The sequence below is a fragment of the Neopsephotus bourkii genome, unplaced genomic scaffold (genome assembly GCF_033783945.1).
Source record: "Neopsephotus bourkii isolate Nb327-2 ecotype Australia unplaced genomic scaffold, CSIRO-AGI_Nbou_v1 NB_998, whole genome shotgun sequence".
Lineage (NCBI taxonomy): Eukaryota > Metazoa > Chordata > Aves > Psittaciformes > Psittacidae > Neopsephotus > Neopsephotus bourkii.
In genome coordinates this window covers 1,201,378-1,219,495 of record NW_026901490.1, presented here as the reverse complement: position 1 = coordinate 1,219,495, position 18,118 = coordinate 1,201,378, and the positions used below count along the sequence as shown (strand labels likewise).

Genomic DNA, 18,118 nt, shown 5'->3' with positions numbered 1-18,118 from the left:
GAAAACAAACTTCCCTATAAGCCTGAACATATAAGAACTGAAACTATCAGTGCATGTGGGTCTACTTTTAAGAAAAGAATAATTAATTTTCCTATAAAGGCCAACCAAGTATGGAAAGTAATTAGAATAAATTCTGTTGGATGAAATAACATGAAAAACAAAGACTGCATAAGCACACAGAAGGAAAATGGATCAAAACCAGCTGCCTATGACAAGACACGTTAAATTCAGTATGAAATGCATTTGTTTTACTCTTCAGTTCCAGGCAGGCTTTTACATTCACTGCAACTAAACAAACACTAATGATCTAATAGAATGTACTAACTTATATGGTTAAAAATATACCTAAAATTTGGTGTGTTTCTATTTGGGAGATAAATATTGTTTAAGGCTTCTTTTCTATTCCTAAAACAGAAGGAAAGAAAATAATATGGTTGTGATAGAGAACTATGACTGTTCTTTTTGCCTAAAGACAAAATTGTTGTGGTAAATCAGAGATGAATACAGAAGACAAGACAAATACTGCCTGCTTCAGAGAAGCGTGTACATATCTAGGTGTGATTCTCATCCAGTAAATGCCCATTATGCTTTGAATCCCACCTCAGTCTCAATATGAGCTGGTTTTCTTTATACCAATGTTCAGAAAACGTGAAATGGCCAGTGTAGACAGAAATCTGTGTTGTTAAAAGAAAATGGTGGTACTTTTAGTGGGTAAACATGACTGTTTGGTTTTTGTACTTGAAATTAGAAGGGATTCTCAACTGTTCAAGTATTTAGGCTCTTGACCCCCCAGCCAGCTGGAAGACAGGGAGAATGAAGCCCCTGTAATCCAAAAGGGAATGGTCAGCAACCTGCTATACCACTTAAGACACACAAAGGTCTATGGACCCGATGGGATCCACACAAGGGTCTGAGGGAGCTGGCAGAAGTGCTCATCAAGCCACTTTCTATCATTTATCAGCAGCCCTGGCTAACTGGGAAGATCTCAGCTTACGGGAGGTTACCAAATGTGATGCCCATCTACAAGAAGGGCTGGAAGGAAGGTTCGTGGATGTACAGACCTGTCAGTCTGACCTTGGTGCTGTAAAGGTTACGGAGCAGATCATCTTGAATGCCATCACATGGCATTTAAAGGACAAGCAGATGATCAGGCCCAGTCAGCATGGTTTATGAAAGGCAGATCCTGCTTGACTAACCTGATCTCCTCCTATGACAAGGTGACCCGCTTAGTGGATGAGGGAAAAGCTGTGGAAGTTGTCTACCTGGACTTCAGTAAAGCCTTTGACATCATTTCCCACAGCATTCTCTTGGAGAAACCGGCTGCTCATGGCTTGCACAGGTGTACTGTTCACTGGGTAAACAACTTGCTGGATGGCCAGGTACAAAGCATGGTGGTAAATGGCGTTAAATCCAGTTGGTGGCTGATCACAAGTTCCCCTGTGCTCAGTGTTGAGGCCAGGTTTCTTTAATATCTTATCAATGATCTGGATGAGGGGATTGAGTGCACCCTCAGTCAGTTTACAGACAGCACCAAGTTAGGTGGGAATGTCGATCTGCTTCAGGATGGGAAGGCTTTACAGAGGGATCAGGACAGGCTGGATCAATGGGCCAAGGCCACTTGTAGGAGGTTCAATAAGGCAAAATGCTGGGTCCTGCACTTGGGTCACAACAACCCCATGCAATACTACAGGCTGGGAGAAGTGGCTGAAAAGCTGCTCAGTGGAAAAGGACCAGATGAACATGAGCAGCTTGTGCTCAGGCAGCCACGAAGGCCAACAGCATTCTGGCCTGTGTGAGAAACAGTGTGGCCAGCAGGGTCAGGGCAGGGATCATCCCCCTGTACTCAGCACTGGTGAAGCTGCACCTCAACTACTGTGTTCAGTTCTGGGCTCCTCACTATGAGAAAGACATTGAGGTGCTGGACTGGGTCCAGAGAAGGGCAATGAAGCTGGTGAAGGGTCTGGAGTAGCTAAGGGAACTGGGGCTGTTTAGGCTGGAGAAAGAGGTCCAGGGAAGACCTTATCATTATCTACAACTACCTGAAAGGAAGTAGTAGTGAGGTGGGTGTTGGTCTCTAATCCTAAGTAACAAGTGGTAGGACAAGAGGAAATGGCCTCAAGTAGCACCAAGGGAGGTTTAGATTAGATATTAAGAAAAATTTCTTCACTGCAACTGAACTAACACAGAGAAGAACAAAAAAGGAGGGTTTGGTGTGCATAACCAGTCTGCCTGTCCTGCTCTTTCTTTTTTGTGTTCTGCTGGAGGGAAGCAGCCTCACAGGCACATACGTACCACTTGAAGATGTTTCAGCTACTCCCCATCTTTCATCTCAGTAATAGCTTAGGTGGCTATTACTGCTGCATCTGGTGCATGAAGCAAGTTCCAGGCAGACAAGCCTTAACAAACCAACCATATAAGGTCTTCCACCCATACCTGCCTCCAGAGAGGCAGTATGCCTGTATTTGGCACAGAAACCACTATTGTTTCAGCTATTCATTACATAAACAATTTAAAAGCTTCTCTAACCACTGAAATGATGGCATTGGTTACATTATCTTCAGTCCGTTTCACAGAGGATTTGTCCTAATTCACAATAGTGTCTTTTAGAACAATCAGTCTGAGGAGTAAGGCAAGAGGGAAGAGGCAAAACATTGCATGATACTGGCCCAGGACAGGCACGCACTTGCAAATTGCTGCATCCATGGAACAGTTCCTGCCAGAGGTGCAATTACAACCTGGAACAGTAACCCTGCCCCAACACCTGCACGGATGGAGTTATACAGACTATAAAGGTGCTTTCTTCTGGTGTAGTTCATCCCTCCTCCCATGCCAGAAGTTGTGCAAGAGCATTCGCATTAGAGCTGTCACTCACTGGAAGGAATGAAAAGCAACACACCTTAATGCAGATGAGGTCTTAGATGCTCCTAGATGGGACTCTCCTGTAACTCCAGCCCCCCACCACTGCAAGGACAGTTTGTGTTTTACTTTTGCACATAACTGGTTTACAGCTACAGTAAGTACTTAGCATTAAAGTTCAAAACAAATGGACAAGCCATAGGGCTTGCACTTTCACCACAGTTGTGAAGTAAGATGCTTTTGAGTGAAACATAAACAAAACTCCTTTATTCTCATCTCACATATGCCTCCAAAAGAGCAAGTCATCTTTCTCCCAGAGACTCCTGAGCCGGAAAGCTGTGGAGTAAGAGTGGGAGAGGAAGGGGAGAAAGCTAGGAGATACTGTCCTCTCCTCCTCCAAATTATGAAATCCCAAAAATGCTCTCTCCACTGCTACTTTCAGGTCCTTTACAAACGCAAACTTCTTCAGTGAAAATAAAATGGGTATTTTCTGACCCCTTGTAAGTTCTCTTGCAAAATACTAGAAAACAAAAGCAATTACAATGAGCTCTGGTGTCTAGCATATTTACTTTCCCACAGCCCAGGACCTTGAGGGAGAAGCAATGCACTTAGAATTGCATGTATTTCATAAACAGCTCTTAAAATGGGATGGCATACAAACATTGTGCGGTGGTGGTGGAAGACACAACACTCAGAATGACTACAAAACCTAGCAAATGCAGAGCTCTGCACTCCCCCTGAGCACTTCTGTTATGTAGGTAAACAGATTTTGAGATTTAACAGTTGAAATAACTGGCAGCCTAACAGCTGATTAGAAGGCTCTGTGACAAAACTCATGATAGCTGCAGTAATAGGTCAGCATAGGTTTTACCCCCCAAAACTCATACCAGACTCTGGGTGGCAAAGGCAGCAAAACTCAAACAAACAAAATCTCATCGGCAATATGCATACCTGCATGATGACCTAGAACACATCTATAGAATGCCAAATAATTCATATGGTAGAGTTCCTTTCCCTGCAGCAAAATAAAACGAAAGTGCATTTGAACTGGCTAGCTTTCTTGGCCCCCACTTTCCCCTGCAACTGCATCTGCATCTGCTTTCCTGCCAAAACTAGCAGGGTTTTTTTTATATATATATATTTTCTTAAATAGGAACTAAAACACTGTCCCCAAGAGCAAATAGCATCAGCAAATTACATAGTACAAGAAATCAGTTGGTGTGATACACTTTTCTCCTTCCAGAAAACCAACACTAATTGCCCAATACTGAAGTAACTGCAGTTTATCTCATAGCAAACGCTTATGAGGATTCCCAAATCAGCAATTAGCATCTGTCCCATTGTGCTTCTCTGCCTAATATCTTATGCAAATTATACAATTTATAGCTTTAGATGTAATGTGTGGTTGCCTAATACCGCGAGGCAAGAAGAGCCTGCTGATTCAGGAATGCATCACTTGACTGCCTCACCCTCGTGAAGCAAGTGACAAACTCATTCCACAGATTTCTCCACCATAGAGAAAACACTTGTTCCTGCAGCAGGACATACACATGAACAGGTGCAGCCAGTCCACAGCTCCTCTCCTGGCACCCAAAAAAACAGAAGAAGGTCAGCTTCGGCCCAAAGTCAGACAGTCAGTGTAATGGGACTGTGTCCAGCTAAAACACACTGTTTTTTGTAAGGGAGCACAGCCAAACGTGTTCAGGTCTGGCTGTGCTGACCCCCAGAGACTTTGCTCAGTGGGAGCCCAAGACTACTCGGTCTGCTTACCTCTTACACCAGCACATGTAAGCATATATCCTACAGGACTCCCTCTGTGTTGGCCCCACATAGGACAGATATCTATTAACACTTCAGCCTGACTTCATTAAGCTCCCTGGCTCAAGTTGTCAGTAGCTGATTTTTTTTATTCTAAAGGACAATCAACATAAGAAAATACTGGTCTGAAATGGTTACCAGGTTACCTACCGCAGTCCCATTGCATTCCTGCAAGACTAAATGCTCCTAACACCAACACCAGCAGACACTTGTCTATCTAACCTGCTTCTAAAATCTCCAGTACATGAGGTTTGAAACTGTTCTGTTAGTTTGTCGCAGTACTACAGTAGCCTTGTGACCAAAAATCTTATCATACTTACCCCCTCCTCAGGGTGTTCAAACAGCATACTCACAGGCTTCCCAACCACTGACTTATCCTGAAAAGTTTCCCCTGGTGAAGCAGGAAAGTTCAGCTTACATTTCACAGATCAAGAGAGTAAGCAGGGGTGTCATCAAAGCCCTGAATCTCAACAAGAGGGATCAAAACTACCTGGTTCCTGGCCCTGAGGCTCTATGTGCTACATTTCTTCAGAAACATCAGGTAATGCAAGTCAAATTGAATAGAAAAATGTAAGTATCCCTTCAAATTTGGCTTAAATGAAACTGCACCAGCCATACAGATCCTAAAATGTCAGAGTCATGTAGATGGAAAAAAATATCAGAGATGAACCCATGTATGCCTGAGACTGGTGGATCTTGAGCTCACGTCTAGGTTTTTGGGTGCAACAACTGATACAGCCTTGCTGGTAGCTGACACAGTGCTTTTAGGGGTTGTGAAAAGCAAGCAAGTAAAAGGAGTAAGTTTCATGTAAATAAGTGCAGGCTGTGCTCCATAGTAAATTATACAAAAGAAATGTTTCCTCAGGAAATACATAAAAAGTTTGCATCAGCTTGGTAATGTAAACAGTGAGATCAATGAAAGACAATAAGCACATCATAACTGATTCTTGTTCCATATCTATTCACTCATCTTTCTAGCTCTTTGCCTTTAGATTCAAATGTGGAAGGTTAATTGAAGTAATATTCATTGGATATTTGCATATTCTTATATAAAGAATTCCAGAGTTTGTCTTTCCATCCCAAAAGGATAGATGTTGATCCAAGACATTCAGTCTGCTTAACCATCTTAAGATATTAAGTCTTCTTAGTCATCTAAGAGTAACAAGCGACAGGACAAGAGGTAACAGCCTCAAGCTGTGTCAGGGAAGGTTTAAACTGGATATCAGGAAAAATTTCTCTACAGAGAGGTCTATCAGGCATTGGAACAGGCTTCCCAGGGAAGTGGTAGAGTCTCCATCCCTGGAAGTGTTCAAAAACCACGTAGCCCTCAGTGACATGGTTTAGTGGTAGACTTGGCAGTCCTGGGGTAATGGTTGGACTTGATGATCTTAAAGGTCTTTTCCAACCCAGCTGATTCTATGCCTTGCCCACAACGCTCTATGTAGATTAGTCATATTATATATGAACCAGAACTTATCACAGGTTGGGGCTCATATTCAGTCTCCCTACTACTTACCTAGATGGGCATCTTGTCAATACACCAGCAACTAAGTAAGCTGGTGCAACAGAATAAGCTTTCAGTTTCAAGTGAAGAAATTGTTTCAATGGAGTTTGATTTTCCCCACATTCAGCCAAGACTGCACTGGACCTTCCAAAATTAATAAAATACAAACCAGAAAGGACAAAGCTCTTCCTGAACATTAACATCTTCCCTTGCCTTCCTAGTATGTTCAGCATCCCTTGGTCAAAAGAAGGAACTCATTCAGAATATGTATATACTCTTTGTCCATAGACACATGGTGCATAGAGATCTGCAAGACTGACACTTTGCATCTCTGCAGCAAATATTTCACTGCTGGCTGGCACTCAATCAGAGACAGAGTAAGCACCCCCATGGCATCCACAAGCTCATCAAGAAGGACCTGGAATATGAACACTCCCCTTGTGCAGGAATTCCAATGCTGAATCTAAAGTTAACATGCTCAGTAACAGCCAAGTGCTCCCTTCTCTCCTTGGACCAGCAGACACTAAAGCAGCTGGCAGCTGAACTGCAGCACAAGGGAAATGCTGCAGCTATTCTGATGGCAGAGCAGGCTTGTTAGGGCAGGCAGGTGGGTGAGACCTGTGAAACATGCGTTGTTCAGTCATTTTAATATTTACATGGGAGATAAAATTTTGCAGCTGGTCAGTTTTCCTCATGATTTTGCCAGGCAGCAAGGGAGGAAATGAAACAAAAAGTTTTAAAAGTTGACAAGTCCCAGTGTGCTAAGAAACCCCTTGCCCTAGACAACACACCAGGGTGATCCAGAGGATGACCTCCTTGATCCTAATAGAAAAAACTTCTTTAAGGGTGTTCAGGAGCATTAAGTCCCTTCCCTGTATTATGAGTTCCTGCCCTGTGATGCCACTGTTCAGTCCCCTCATGCACACCCCCTTCCCCACAGGGTCTTGTGTGGTCTTTAATATAGCAGAAGAGGACACTGAAGAGAAAAGCAGTCATAACCACATCATCCAGACTTACTTCTGGAAGAGTAACAGCTTTAATGTATACCTGAAGTTCCCATTTTTCATAATAATTAATATAAAATCCTAAAACTTTATTCACAAGATGTTAAAAGTGCCAAAACAGTACTACTTGTGCCATGTTCAAATGTAATGTAGAACTAGAAAATTCTTTAAATCATCACTACAGCTTTAGCCATTCCTGCTTCCTGGGAGACAAGAAATGAACACAGGAATTACCAAACCAAATGAGACCACAGTTCAGCTGATGCCATGGCAGCTCCATTTCTGAAACTGAGCAGTGGATTTTAAATAAGAGGAAAGAGAGTATTTATTGTCCACACACATAACCCAAGCTAGGGGCTTCAGAGTTAATAAATGGAGTCTCTTTCTAACACCAAGCAGGCAGTACCATATACTCCTAAACATAATAGTTTGTAAAGCCTTTAAACCTAACTGTGAATGTTTTCTACCTTTTTCAGTCCAGCTGTAATCTTAATTTATAGTTCATGGCAAATGCACACATATTCAGTGGAACTGTTCTCTGATAGGGTAGGAAAGAGAAAAAGGGAACATTTTTCCATTTATTCATATTTTGTTTACTCAGGTTTTGTTCCACCTCTGCTAGCCCCAGGTTGACCTCGCTCTCCCCGTGTGTGGCTGTCTCTTGGCACAAACCATGTCCCTTTTCTCCAGGATTCCTTTCATTTCTAATGCATGTTTTTAAATTCAGGAAAGCAGAACTGAAAACAGTCTTCAGTGGAAAGAAAGTGCTTTATTCCCATAACTGTATGCTCAGTATCTTCAATGCTATTTTTGGCCACCATAATCTTTTTGTTTGATTCTGTTGGCATGTTCTTTTTTGACTACTGAGGCAAGAGGGGGCAGAAGTTTCCAGTGAGCTACTCACTGTGACACCAAGGTCTTTCCTGAGCAGTTAGTCAATGTAGAAGTTAACAATGCATGAGCTGTCCATATTATTTCTTTATGGGCCCAAGGGACTGCAATAAACTGTATCTATCATCATTCTGACCTCTTCACCGACTTTTGGTAGACCCATCTGATACTGCTGTCTCCCATTGCCTAGAAAAAAACTAAACACACTGGACTTATCTGAAAAGTCTGCCATCCTGTGTACATCTGCCTTTTCCAGGATTATTAATAAATGTCCTGGAATGCCACTAGTATGGGATGCTTGACTTGCCACATTGAAAGCAGTTTATTTATCTCTGTCTTTGGTCTCTGTCTCACACTTTCTGATGCTTAAGTTTACTTAAGATCCACCCTCCAAAGAGTGATTTTTAATTTATTTTTGAAAGTTATTTCAATGTGCTGACTTGTGTCCAGCTGTTCAATCTGCAGCTGACAGCTTCGAAGAACTATAATAGGCCATAAGGCCTGAAGGCAACCAGAGCAACATGGCCATGCTGTGCCATTTAGGGACACACAATTTCTACTATTCAGACTATTTTAACCCCATTTAACAAGCAGTGGTTCACTCTCAGTGTGCAGAACTAAACAAGTTGCACGTTTCCCTACAAATGCCACAAATTCTAAAACATGCTCCACATACAGCTTACCCACAAAATACAGTATGAAAGGATGCAATGTATGTCTGTAACCCTATCCTTCTTTTCAGCGTAGCACCTTTCAGTTTTCAATGAGCTAGGCTGTATTCTGCAGAACCAGTTTTGTTTTCTTTATAGAAATGCAGTATAGTGACCTGAACCATGATTACTGACGCTCCAGAAGAGCTGTCCTCATACAGCCATACCAGCTTAGGGATGCATTTGGATCTGTTTCCACCCCATACGCAGTGCTTACTAACCACTACCAAAAGGATACCCCAAACATGAAGAAAAGCAAGAGGTTAGTGATGTAGTGGACCAAATGACAGTAACAAGTAAATGACCTTACCTAGAAAGTCTATCAAGCAAATGATCACTGAGGTTTGGATAAAGTCAATCATAAACTAACCAGGACAAAAAGAAACTTGGATCATCTCAAGTCCCTCTCATCAACCTTTACACTCACAGCCTCTCCCACTCTAGCTTCAGAAAGCCATTTGGAAAATTCATGAGATAGAACCAGTTACTGACATCAAGGAACATAAAGGTACTCAAACTTTCATTATTTTATTTGCTGACACACTTAGATGTTGTAGCAGTTACATAAAGCCAGTAGATTAGTGAAACAGGAGCTGAGTCCTTTTAGACTGGATGTTAGTGGCCTTGGGAAAGGAAAGCATCCTCTTCATTGATCTCTCAGGTACTGTTATCAACTGACCCCATGCAATCCCGATAAAGCCTTAAGGTATTGCTGGACTCTTCATGAGGATGGATCAGAATCTAACTAGGGGTCTCACATGTTGGCTAGATACTTGTCTGAGGAAATGTGAGGGGTGCTACTTTTCTTGTCCGTACTAGACTACTGTAACACATACAAATATAGAATAGTTTGGGTTGGAAAGGACCTTCAAAATTTACCTAGTCCAACTCCCCTGCAATGAACTTCTTACAATAAACTGCTTCTTCAGCAGTGAAAGTGACATACAGAATCCTGTTCTACTAGCTGAGTCCTGGTTTCTAATTCAGATGAAAGATTCTGTTTTTCAAGACTTATTTCTTGAACTCTGATCTACTCATACAACAAGTATGAGTAGAAGCGTCAGCCACTTACTGCAAAAAGTATTCCCAGTTAAGTTTCACACTGATATTGTGGGCAATTTATCTTTCATTGCACCATCCTTAATTTTTCTAGCACTCAGATACTTGAGAAAAGTATCTTCTGTTGTTGGATGCCAGCCAAGGAAATTTCTGCTCAGGAGGATCAGAATAACTTGAAGCACAACTGTGCTGGAATTTAAAACATCTGGTTTATTCAGTGAAGACTTCCTCATGACAAGAAGAATCCCTGCTCCTCCTTTTCTAATTCCAGAGAGACAATAACCATCAAAAATTAATCCATGTTCTGTTCTTATACCTAAACTGATGCTTTAAGAATGCCTCATGACAATGGAGTGCAGTCATGGCTTGTATCTTTACCCCGTTAAAGCAGATCTGGTCATTCTTCAGATCTACCAAAGCCCCAGACACAAAATTCATAGAAGCTCTTGCTTATTTTGAAAGCTCAGGGACCATCAAGACTACTAGGATCAAAGATGAAGATTGTTTGTTGGTTCAAGAAGTTCTGGCTGGCACACCATGAGACAAAAGGATAAAAGTGTTTTCTGTATTATTCTCTGGGCTTTGTGTCTTTTGGACAGCAGAGTCAGCTTGAACAATCCCATGCTGATGTGTCTTAGCAGGCCAGAAACAGCCTGAGAGCAGACTGCCATTCCTAGTTAAAAGAAGAGGGACTGTGCCTATCATTTACACAGGGGCCTCCAGCTTTCTGGTCCCTCCTACCTACACCGGGATAGAGCTGACAGCTGAAAATCATGAAAACCTAGGAAAGGAGAGGCAAGAAGGAAAGGGAGAGTCTGTTCATGTTTTCTGTTTATAAATGCCTGACTTTCAGCACTCTTACCTTAGAAAATCCTTCTGTAAACTACCTTAACAAGAACAAACAATGGTACAAGAGAGGAGATTTCAGCTCCCCTTTAGGGCTTTCCATGTTCTTTGCCTGCTACTTCTCTCAGGACAGGATTAGTCCTTTGGAAGCACCTGCCTTCTTTAGATTTCAGAGCTAGAGCTTGTTCATTGTAACACCAACATGTCTGTGTCCCTTTGTCAACCCCCTCCTAGATGAATGAATGTGTCTTTACGAGAAAGGCATCAGGTGACACCTCCCTGGGTCAAAAGTCGCAGAGTCATTCCAGTTTGACAGAGCAGGGCTGAGAGCTACCAAGTGCTGACAGCTGGGGCGCACAGCACTGCCACGTGCAGCACTGCTGTGTGCTGATGCATTTGGACAAGCTCCTTCCAGTTACAGCGAACATTAATTCCATTTGTTACTCCTCTTCATGCACGCGCACATGTTTTCAGACCAAAATTAAAATGCAGTGAGCGAACACGCACCTCACTTGGATAGAGGTAATGAGACATCTGTTCTTGGTGGAAAGAAAGCATACAATCAGCAAGGGAGACTTCTGCATTTAAAAACTGGTGTGGTTATTGGCAGTAGCTAACATCAGCTCTCTAACTTAGATGTCCCTACAGAAACAAGTGAGCGTCAGGTGGGTGATTTAGAGCCTTCAAATTAAAACCAGATTTTTCATTTCATTTTAATAGCAGCTTCAAATACAGATAGAGGTGCCTGAAGTTGACCTGCGTGACTATTCTTCTACCTCCCCTCTGACCAAAACTGGTATGAAAAGTAGGCCACAGAGCGTAGAGGCCACAGTTTCAAAAGGGGAATGCCTAGAGCTATGTATATACAGCTATTTTCAGGCACTTTTAACTTGGTGGCCTGATTTTGAGAAGTTCTGAGTATGTACCACTCCAGCAATGTACATGCTCCACAACTTACAAAAAATAAAACCTAACTACCTACTTTGGCCTTGAACTGGAAATAGCCAGTTTTTGAATCAAGAACAGATCTACAATTTCCGTTAAAAGGATACCTACACAGACTGCTTGGCATCAGAGACTCACTATATCAGAATATGTGTGTCTGGAAAAGGTTTCTGCCCTGTGGCATCTAAAGGAAAAGACAGGTCAAGTGTCACTAGAAGAGAGAGGGATGACATTCTGTGCCCAAGGTCATGCAGCAAGTCAGAACCTGCACCGAGCAGAAAACTCTGAGCCCCAGATCAAGTGCCTTACCCATTACATCATGCTGAGCCTTGCTCCTAGTCACAAAAGATACTTGCAGCTGTTCAAGGAGTTATTTCTAAGTCAGACAGACAGAATATAGTAAGAAATGTAGGGAAAAGGATGCCATAATCTGTTCTGCAACATACCCCCAAATCAGAAAGGGGTGCACACAGCAGCAACTGCATCTCATATAATAGTAAGCAATCAAACATAAATTATTACATGCTGGGATTAAAATATCACAGTTAAAGAGCTTTATACTGTTCAGTGTCCCAAGAGAATAGATCCCATACTTCAAAAAAAGATGTTAGAAGAGAGAGAAATTCAGGAGTCACAGTTTGGCCCATCAGGAATTCCCTCATCTAGCGGAATCCTACAAAGACTAGTTTTTGTACAAATTTTAGATTTGAAGTTAAATTTAAGAATCTAAGATCAGAAGATTTTAAAATCATGATAAAAGCCAGGTGGAAGTGGTTAAAGAAATGAACTCCAGGGTCTGCAATATCTGAAGGTCAAATATTACTGAAGAAACCAGCAAGTCACTTGAGACAGCAAAGGAAGCTGAGTAGTCAATGGGAATACTGACTAGGTAGAGCACTGAGCAAGTAGCATGTTTACACTGTTTTTCATTTGAAATCCTTCACTTTAGATTCTTACTTGTAAGATATGTGGGGAATTTTAAAAGCTTTTAATCTTTAAAACTAAGCATGTAATGTAAAAAGGTTAGCTAGTGCCTAGTCACAGTGATTATCTGTTATCACCTTAGGCATAACCTAAAAAGTCAGATCTTGAATTTCAAGGCTGTAGGATCCTGCTTTTCAACACAAGATCAGAGAATTTAGTTGTTTTTCACGAGGTTAAAGCTTAAAACAGACACAGCTCCAGCCATACAATACCCTGCTAAAACAAAATTTCCATTAAATAATGCTCCCAATCTTTCGCCAAACATTACAGGACCTGATCTAGAGCACTATATCAGAAGCATTTCTTTACAGATAAGTAAACAAAGCAATATGGCTGCTAAGAAAACTCAACAGCTATGCAAAAAATCTACTCAGTGACGTATTTCAACATAGATCTACCAGCTGCGTAGGACTGGGGATGCACTGGGAATGCAACCTTTATTTTTTCAAACCTTAGTAGAAAGACTCAGGAGTGAAGGTTTCAGAAGCACTACGTCTTTTAGAGCTTGCACTCAACATAACAGAGAACAGGAAAAAGAGGAAGTCACAGCCCTGTCAAGACTATTGCTTAAAAAAAAGAATTCATTAAAATCAACGCTAAAATATCTCTTACAGACTTCTTTTCCCCCCCTACTTCCTTCCAAGGGAGATATCACTATGTATACTGAAGAAAATAATCTCTGCAAAGTCACTTAGCAACTGCTACAGCTGCACACTAGCACACTACGTTCAAAGTGAATCCTGGAGCAGGTCACCCAGAGAGGTCCTCTGGTCTCCAGCTGCGGAGACACACAAAACCCAACTGGATAGCCTTGGGGAACCTGCTCTACAACATACTTCTTTGAGCAGCGAGTTGGACTATATGACCTCAAGAGGTCTCTTCCAACATCAAGGATTCTGCAAATCTGTGAACTTTTTATTTCCACAACGATTGAGCGATTACAGTGTCAGTCTAGGACATGGAAAGTTCTCTTGCTTTCCTTCAGACTACGCGTACAGTTCTTGCCTAGTACTCAGTTCTCCTCCACCTCCCTTCCTTTAGTGGCTGCGGAAACTGTGGCAGCAGAGACAAGGACTGTGCCACAAAGTGCTTTTCCAACCCATTCTCAGGAAGCTGGATCAAAGTACTTATCACTCATACACCTGACTCCATAGAGAGGGAGCTACAGGACTTTCAGAAAGCCTAACAATGTCCAGATGCCCAGTTTTAAACACATTAAATACAGATTTCTCTTTTTCAGGAAGCACGGAAAATTCACTGTCAAAAGGGCAGGCAAGGCATTAACTTGGACATCTGAAGGATAATTACATTTAAAATCAAGTTGTTTATAGAACATGGGTCCCTATTGCTGCAAAACACTGTCACCTTAGCAACACCTGCCATTTTCAAAGGTGCAGGCAACACAGAGGGAAGAAGCAGCATGCAAACTGGAGTCGGCAGAGCACGTGGTCATCCACCCTTTAACTTAACTGATGCAAGTTTTAGTTATACAGTTCTTCTAAGGTCTACAAGTATAAAATGAAGCATAAACTGGAGATCATAAATAAGACTGTACTTCACTTATAGTTACTTTAAAACATCAAATAGATGTGATGATCACCCTGAATCCAAAACTGGCCTATAAGCAAACACTGAATTTTCTTTTGAAAGACTTTCAACAGCAGAAGATTTCTCCTTACAGACATTCACACCTCTCCAGAGTTTCTGGCATTCCTTTGGAAGAGATACTCCCTTACACTGAACTTAACCCATAACATCAATACTGTATCCTTCTTTGATAAACTTGGCTCTCCAGTTATAGCTAAAGATTCGCACTATTTTCTTGGCATTGACATTCATTTTGAAATTCCAACACAAAAAAGATGTGGCTCCTACGGCCTCATGCTATTCACAGATGTATTACTTCTTGTTTGAGTTTCCTAAGTGCTCATGGCCTTGGGGTATGACATGACAGCTGCAAGTAGAAAACACAATTTAGCAGGTGAAAACAAGGAGAGGGGAAAAAACCCACAACACTCTAGAGGGATTTATTCTCACTGCAGATCATTATATGCAGAAATAAGAGAGGCTGATCTACTTAGGCCAGAATGAGAAGATAGACAATTACTCAGCTCTCCTGAGATTTCCCCTGCAGAATACAAAGTTGGTTCAAGGTGTCTGTTATGATATTTCTGATCAAGAGACAGAAATGAGATGGAAAGACGGTGTAAAGGACGATGATGACAGAGGGACAGGGGAAATATGGTCACCTAATACTGCATCAGCCAGTGAGAACAGGTGAAACTTTTCCTTACCTCATTTGTCTACCTTATTAATAGCTTCTCTTTAAAGTGTCAGTTTTAACTGAATTCAAGCCTACTTTTTTCTTTTTCCTCCTTAAGCATTTATTCCTTTTTCACATCAGTTTGACCAGAGGAGGTCAAAATACGCACAAGACAGACTACTCACACAGATGGAATGCTCTCCAAAACATATTGTAATAAATAATAGTAATTGTAAACCGTAACAATACTGATAGCAATTTAGGAAAAATAAACAAACAACCCCCCCCAAACAAATCACATCCCCCTCCAAAACAAATTCCACAACCCACCCTACTGAGTATCTCCACTGCTAGAACAAAATCCTAACTACTTTCTCAGAGCACAGGTTTTCCTCAGCACCTCTCTCCTGTTCACAACTAGCAATAACCACTCTATACCAAAATCCTTTTAAACTAACTAAGCATTCTCTCTTAAAGAGATTCCAAAAGACAAGGGAGAGTGCTGTGAATTATTAGTCTTATTTTTACATAAAGACACTGCTGATGGGGCCAGGCAGGTCAGATGCAAACAGCATGTCTGTAAATTCACAATTATAAAAATACAAATTGATAAGCTTCTTATCTGCCAGTCAGGATAGTGGTAATGCAGTCACAATGTAATTCCAGTAACACCCAACTAGAACACAGTTCAGCAATGGGATTTCCCCAAGTACAGTCATGTATATGAAACAGTTACTTCAAGAGCTATTCTAGATTTAAACTCAAAAGCCAATAAATTCTTCAAGAATAAGATAGTAACAGCAACAGAAAGGGAATGAAAGGCTAAAAACCCAACAGTTCCAATGGTTAAAATAATAATAAGGTATTAGAATAATTCAGGTTGAAAAGGCACATCTTCTAAACATGAGAATACAACTCAAATGATACCAAGTAAAGACAACAGTCTACGTCAGGTAACTAGCCAACAACAGAAATGCATTTATGTTATTCCTAGCAATAACTTGTGCAATAGGCTTCCAGTGCTTCTAAGAGATCATAGCTCTATTTGCAATTTAAATTCTTTCAGTCCTTTCCAAAACCGATTTTTCTTCTTACATAAATCTCCCCCAGGTTCAGGCTTCAGGATTCTTATGGCAAGATGCTGAGTTTCTACAGTCATCCCAATTCACCAGCATGCACAAAAGGACAATGTTTCCAGAAGATTTCTGGGAGCACTCGCTGGAGTAAATACACTCCCCATTAAATCCACATCATATTTTTAACCAGATGCAAACCTCCTTTGTGTACATGGAAAAAGAACATGAGGCTCCAGAGGGCAATCCTGTGACACAGTAATGCTTCAGTACTTGTGCTCCCATGGAGAGACAGAATACAAGGAGCCCAAACCCCACTACTTCAGACCTCACCTCCAGAAGCCAGCTACTTCCTTCTCTAGTTACAACAAAAAACTTCAGGGAGAGCAGGTACCTGCCTACCTTGCATGTATGCCTCTATTTGCCGAATTAGCTCATAAGACTTGGATCGGTCCAGAAGTGTGCGAATAGCTGGAAGAGGGTCCAGGATAATGGTTTCTGGATGAGCGTCAATATACTCCTGGGAAAAAAAAAAAAAAAAACAGAGAAAAAAAAAGTCATTAGGTTGGCTGAAGAGTGCAGAAAAATAATGAGGTGGGGACAAGAATAGGCCAAGTTAAAATCTTCAAGGTTTCTTTTTAAAGGGAGGCAAACAGACACGAGCAACACACGAAGTCATGAGGTAGTCTGGACCCTGATATTTGAAACAAACACAAGCATGACAGGTAACTTTTAGGATGTCAAATTTATCCTGTGGACTTGCTATGAGCAGAGAAGCCTGTTCTGCAGTCACATCAACTCAGAAGGGAGCCAGTAGCAAAGTGCCACAGTAACAGCTGTGAGCAATTAGAAGAAGAAAGATGACACACTGCTATATTGAGGTCAGTCTTGCATCAAATTACAATTACTACACCTGAACACCACATCTGAACTAAGCTCAGAACTACATTTGGGTGCTTTAATATTGTTATTACTGCTGTCCTTTATATGAGCTGAAGACAGTGTTATGAGCTGGACTATAAGCGCTGGAAATTTTTTTGGCAGAGCTGAAGAGATTGCTGCTTCACTGTGTATTCATTGAGCTTTGAAAGCATCTATCTTGCTGCTTCTCTAAGATCATACTCTCCTATCTTGACTACAAGAACAAAGTAAAGTTAATGCTGTCATGAATCTTCATCTTGGGAATTCAATGTGTCATGACTGCACTATTGCCTTGTGGCCATCAACACAGACACAGCTGCCAGGTATTGCCCTTGCAAACCTAACAAAACTTCCTTTTCAGAACAAAAGCTGAGTTCCTGCATCACTGCCCCAACGTGGAATCACAAAGTCAGTGGGACAAACAAGAATCCATCTTACCCTATCCAAAATCAGACAAACATTTCCAAACCTAACACCTGTTGTACCAAACTTCCCAAAGCATCTTTACATTTACACTCATTTATTTAAATCCATTCATGCAAATGCGTAGCAAATGCTCCTGCAAGCAATGGACTTCCATGAAGTCTTACTGCCCTTCAGTTGATTACTTCAGATAACAAAACATACTCCACAAGATACTTGGCCATATTGTGAGGTGGCCTCAGGAGACGCACTTTGCTAGACGCTAAGCTAGAGAGAAAGGAACAGCATTATCTATTCCCAGCAAGAGATTTTGCACCAGACACTGACTGAAGAAGCAGGGTTCCTCTCTCCACTCCTCCTAGCCTGGCAAACTGTTGCTTTCTGCTGACTGATGGCTTTCCAAAGGAGATTATTCTTTTGAGGCTAAGAGGATCCAGCATTGGGGTTTAATGAACCCACTGCATCACCCACAGCAAACAAGTAGCTTTCCTTCACAGGACATGAGGCACCTTTCAGTGGCAATACACATCTGATGTATTTAATAATCCCTGCAGAACACAAACAGTGAATTCCTCAAAGATATGCTCAACTTTGTTACTACCCATGAAAAGTAAGGGACAGAGCCTTTTGCACAACCAGTCAAGACTGTCAAACCCAGAGGCTGTCTCACCCTTGCAGTGTAGCCTGCATGAAAAGCTGCTTCAACTCACTGGAGCAGAAGCTGGTCTCATTTCACATCATTCATACCCAGAACATACATATAACTGTTTTCATGAGTCTCCTGCCCCCAGGACTTCAGAGTCTCAAGCAGAGCAGTCAGC

General features: G+C 41.6%; 1 protein-coding gene across 2 annotated transcripts in view; it reads right to left on the bottom strand.

Moving 5' to 3' along the window:
* Nucleotides 1-18,118, bottom strand: part of ITPK1 (inositol-tetrakisphosphate 1-kinase) — a 140,534-nt gene that overhangs the window by 40,017 nt on the left and 82,399 nt on the right. For both annotated transcript variants that reach the window (XM_061359897.1, XM_061359898.1), the window contains one exon: nt 16,356-16,473. In XM_061359897.1, the coding sequence (XP_061215881.1) occupies nt 16,356-16,473 (118 nt within the window). The remainder of the gene's footprint in view (nt 1-16,355; nt 16,474-18,118) is intronic.